Here is a 1873-nt window from a genome sequence, read left to right on the forward strand (position 1 = left end):
TATAGAGTTGTTTATATAAGGACTTAGGTTTTGGATTTGGATTTATGTTGCATGAAATATAATAAATAACACAAATTCGTTTGAAACTACATTGTATATACTTCACTTTACAGAATTTTGCTTACACTTTATATCTAAATGTAAGGTTTTATGTAATAGTAAGACACACATACAACAAGATCATGATCAATTCTAAACTCGTTAATTCAATAGAGTATACACATTCAGTTGATTACATATTCACTTGAAATTGATAATTGGAGTTTAGATATAACATTTTAAAGTATAAACATTTCATCTTTGATAATTGAAAGTATGATTGAGTTACGGCTGAGTTATACTAAAACATGTTGAGTTACTACTCGACTAGACTGAGTTATATTTACATTTTTCAATTTTAGGGTAAGTTTGTGGTATGGCTGACTTACAAATTACGACGCGGCTTAGTTATAGATACGATAAGTCTCAGTTACCAGAGGTAACAAAACATTCTCGCTTTTATCAATTTGATTTAACGGCTGAGTTATATATTAATAAACGCATAGTTTTGTTTACATACGACTGAGTTAAAACAACTTAAAAGTTAACAAAGGCTGAGTTACATAACATGCGAAAGCTGACTTATGATGACAAAACATGACTAAATAGAGAAGTAGTAGTAGCAAAGTATCGCCATTCCAGCCACACAAACAACCACATTCCTCAAACACCGACCCTCACTCAAACATTCGCCTCCTTTTCTCTCAGATTTTGTCTTTACTCCATTCGCCAACCGACCAACGTTAACTCGCAACTCCGAGATGTCTCTATTCATGCCATTTATCACTGCCTTAATATCTTCAACATCTTCCACCAAGCACTCATCCGCCCATTTGAATAAATGACTCTGTTTTCACCAATGTAACCAGATTTAAGTATTACGTTTCCGAACATAGGAAATAAGAACCAGAACTAACCTTATGATATCCTTTTGCACAGCAATAGTACAATCTTCCTGGATTTGTTTCGCTTCCAGATGTAAAAATGTCAGATGGTGCACCACACCAACACTCTTTCGGCGTTCCTCTTTCTATATTCCTACGTCGTCTGTAATAATTTCCTGAGGTGAAGGATGAGGAAGACATTGTTAAAATAGATTTCAAAGTCCTTGGAAACTAAAAATAGTTTTACTTTGTAAGAAGAGATACGACATCACAGATATAATACTATTAAATATATAAAATACAATATAATATCAGTGTCTCGATATTATAAATGAAATATGCATCCGTGCCAGCCATATATATAAAAACTCGTAATAATGAGTCTCGATATTATCATGGCAGCCAAATTTTCCCACGCGCATAATGATGGAACTTCCCATATACGGCCTCTTAAAATTAAATCGAAGCTGGGTCATTTAAATATAATGATGACTGAGTTATTTAAATACGATATGTCTGACTTATTTAAATAAAATGATGGCTGAGTTATACCTTAATTATATTAGATATGTTGCCGACATAACATTCAGAAACAGAAACAATGCGTTTCAAAATAAAATTACGGCTGAGTTATTGAAACAAGTTATGGCTGACTTATATAAAATGTGTGGCCGATATTACATTCAGAAACGGAAATAATGAAGTTCAAAATACAGACACGAAAAGACTTTCAGGAACCAAAATTATCTGGATCAAACTCTTCAAACATGTGGCAGAGATCAAGCCAAATGCTGGTTAGCATCCAAGTTGGCTTCTCGCCTCCTTCCGACCAAGTCCACCTCAAATGGCGCATCTGGCAGCGAAATAGACTTCTGGCCACAAGATTAAAATTATGCCAAACTGTCAAATGATGCCTTTGATCCCATGTGTTATATATTAATACAAAAGAT

The 1873-nt window shown here is 33.8% G+C and overlaps 1 protein-coding gene across 1 annotated transcript; it reads right to left on the minus strand.

The window, feature by feature from the left end:
- Window positions 1-640: 640 nt before the first annotated feature.
- On the minus strand, window positions 641-1124 carry LOC130506026 (uncharacterized protein At4g04775-like). The gene is made up of 2 exons (XM_057000628.1): window positions 957-1124; window positions 641-886 (listed from the first exon to the last, which is right to left on the minus strand). Exons 1-2 carry the CDS (start codon window positions 1122-1124, stop codon window positions 641-643), a joined length of 414 nt encoding a protein of 137 aa, XP_056856608.1.
- Between the last annotated feature and the right edge of the window lie 749 nt (window positions 1125-1873).

This window comes from Raphanus sativus, unplaced genomic scaffold (genome assembly GCF_000801105.2).
Source record: "Raphanus sativus cultivar WK10039 unplaced genomic scaffold, ASM80110v3 Scaffold2816, whole genome shotgun sequence".
NCBI classification, from domain to species: Eukaryota; Viridiplantae; Streptophyta; class Magnoliopsida; order Brassicales; family Brassicaceae; genus Raphanus; species Raphanus sativus.